This window comes from Somniosus microcephalus, unplaced genomic scaffold, assembly GCF_052327205.1.
Source record: "Somniosus microcephalus isolate GS21.2 unplaced genomic scaffold, FLI_Smic_1.0 unresolved_chr6, whole genome shotgun sequence".
NCBI classification, from domain to species: Eukaryota; Metazoa; Chordata; class Chondrichthyes; order Squaliformes; family Somniosidae; genus Somniosus; species Somniosus microcephalus.
In genome coordinates this window covers 10,443,483-10,446,561 of record NW_028225184.1, presented here as the reverse complement: position 1 = coordinate 10,446,561, position 3,079 = coordinate 10,443,483, and the positions used below count along the sequence as shown (strand labels likewise).

The window sequence follows — 3,079 nt, the reverse complement described above, 5'->3', positions numbered from 1 at the left end:
GACTCTTTTCTTTTTGAAATATTTATAGAAACTCTTACTATCTGTTTTTATATATCTAGCTACCTTTCTCTCATACTCTAATTTTTCTCTCCTTATTAATCATTTCATTCAGTCATTCTCTGCTGTTTTTTATATTCTGTCCAATCTTCTGACCTGCCACGCATCTTTGTGCAATTATATGCTTTTTCTTTAAGTTTGATACTATCTTTAACTTTTTTACTTAACCACGGATGGTGGGTCCTCCCCTTGGAATTTTTCTTTTTCGTTGGAATGTATATATTCTGCGTATTCTGAAATATCCCCTTAAATATCTGCCACTGCATCTCTATTGATCTATCCCTTAATATAATATAATAGAATATAAATGGAAAGTTTTTAAGAACAAGCTAAAAAATGTGGAAAACAAATATGAACCCAAAGTCAAAAAGAAGAAAATGTGGTCAGAAAAAGCCAAGGTGGCTGACTGGCTCATGGAAAAAAGGATTGTAGACAACTGTGGAAGCAATGGGAAAAGCTTTTTCACTTGTGAAGAGTGGGAGAACTATCAAAGTCTGTATTGGGCCATTGAAGAGTGTTCAATGACAGGTTACAAAGGACTCATTGGGTATGGCGGAAATATTAAATGAGTACTTTGCATCGGTCTTCACCCTTGAAGATGATGCTCAACTATTAGAATTTAACAATTTTACTAACAAAACCAGTATTAACATAGATGAACAGATTGTTTTAGAAAGAATTAAGAACTTGGAAATAGATGGAGCAGCCGGGCTGGATGATATCCACTCGAGAGTCCTCAGGGAGATGGGGCATGTGCTGTGCCAGCCCTAGCCTGTATTTCTAATAGCTCACTGCACTCTGGAATGGTTCCAATAGACTGGAAGGAGGCTAATGTAGTCTCCATCTTTAAAAAAAGGTGACAAGACAGACCCGGGTAACTATAGGCCCATTAGTTTAACATCAGTAATAGGGAAGATGCTTGAAGGAATCATTGGGGATGCAATATATGAATACTTGGATAGAGAGGGCCATATTAGAGACACCCAACATGGCTTCATAAAAAGCCGGTCATGTCTTACAGATCTAATTGTATTTTTTGAAGAAGTTACAAAGTTGGTGATGAGGGAAGTCCAGTGGACATTGTCTACTTAGATTACCAAAAAGCTTTTGATAAGGTACCGCATAAGAGGCTTCTCTATAAGATCAAAGTGGTAATATATTGAGCTGGATTCAGAATTGGCTGACAGGACGTAGGCAAAAAGTAGTCCTAGATGGATTTGGATCTGTTTGGGGACCGGTCACCAGTGCTGTCCCGCAGGGATCAGTGTTGGGACCGTTCCTCTTTACTACTTTTATTAATGATCTGGATGTAGGTGTTTTGGGCACAATCTGCAAATTTGCAGATGATACCAAGATCTGTGCGAGTGTTAGAACTGTAGATGATGCTCGTCTGCTTCAGGCAGATCTTAATGTGCTGGGTGATTGGGCTCAAGACTGGAAAATGATATATAACTTAGATACGCGCAATGTTATGCATGTGGGCAGGGCAAATGCTCAACATTCATACACCCTTCAGGGAAAGGCATTAAAAGATGGCGGAGATAGAAAGAGACTTGGGCATTCTAGTGCATACATCCTTAAAGATCATGAGCAAAGTTTAGCGATAGCTAGAGCAAATAGGGTTTGGGGTTGTATCTATAGGAAAATTGAGTACAAGACTAGGCATACTGTTTTGTCCTTGTACATTGGAGCTGATCGAGCGTGGTCAAAGATTCGATGCTGGGGATGTTGGGCTGAGAACACTGACTTTGGTGCGCCTATCCTGCCAGGATTAGAAGTTTGGTGTCAACAGTTGGACTGAACATTGAATATTGGTGACCTGTGACTTACCCTCAGTTTCTCACACGGATTGGTGAGGGGTGAAGTTTGGAGGAAATTCCCTCTAAACCTCCATCTATACAGTGACTGGGAGACACAGCCCGATCCTCACTGCGGGCTGCCAACCCTCCCGGATTGGAGGTTGGGTCTCCTGGGCCCGGCTGCTGGCAACCCGGGAGGAAAGTACTTTGTCTTTGCTGTTTGGGCCTGTGCGCCGTCGCTGCTCGTGGCTCAGAGTAATTGTGAAAAAGCTGCTGCAGGCCCGAGCCCAGTCCAATTCAACGGAAACTTCCTTTTTCCTCAGCCGAGGATTCCCCTCTACTGTGGTTGACACGGGCCTTGACCGTGTCTGTTCTATCTCCCGCACTTCTGCCCTCACCCCTGCCCCTCCCGGAACCACGATAGAGTTCCCCTTGTCCTCACCTTTCACCCCACCAGCCTCCACATTCAACGGATCATCCTCCACCATTTCCGCCACCTCCAGCGTGATCCCACCACCAAACACATCTTCACCTCACCTCTCCTTTCAGCATTCTGAAGGGACTGCTCCCCCCACGGCACCCTGGTCCACAGTTCTATCACCCCTTCCCCTTTGCCCGGCACCTTCCCGTGCAAGCACAGGAGATGCAACACCTGCCCTTATACCTCCACCCTTCCCACTGTCCAGGGCCCCAAACACTCCTTCCAGGTGAAATGGTGATTTACTTGTACTTCTTGCAATTTAGTATACTGTATTCGCTGCTCATGATGTGGTCTCCTCTACATTGGGGAGACCAAACGCAGATTGGGAACACCTCTGTTCAGTCCGTAAGGGTGACCCCGAGCTTCCGGTTGCTTGTCACTTTAATTCTCCGCTCCACTCCCACTCTGACCTCTCTGTCCTCAGTTTCTTGCACTGTTCCAATAAGCTCAAGGAACAGCACCTCATCTTTCTGTTAGGCACTTTACAGCCTTCTGGAATCAACATCAAGCTCAACAATTTCAGACCATAACCTCTACCCCTATTTTTTTCAGGCGGCAGCTGTTGATGATTCTGCCATCCCCATTTGCAATGTTTAACCACTCCTGCCTTCCACCCTATCACAGACCCTCCCTTTTGTTCTTTCCTCCCCTCCCCCCGCCTCTGCACCTGCTTAAAATCTGTTACATCTCGAACTTTTTCCAGTTCTGACAAAGGGTCATTGACCCGAAACGTTAACTCTGT

The 3,079-nt window shown here is 44.8% G+C and overlaps 1 protein-coding gene across 1 annotated transcript in view; it reads left to right on the top strand.

Annotated features, from left to right (window-relative positions):
* The first annotated feature begins 434 nt into the window (after window positions 1–434).
* The window catches only part of LOC147087049 (uncharacterized), a 29,225-nt gene continuing 26,580 nt past the window's right edge, over window positions 435–3,079 (top strand). The window contains exon 1 of the mRNA XM_085978022.1: window positions 435–604. Within this exon, the coding sequence (XP_085834148.1) occupies window positions 435–604 (170 nt within the window). The remainder of the gene's footprint in view (window positions 605–3,079) is intronic.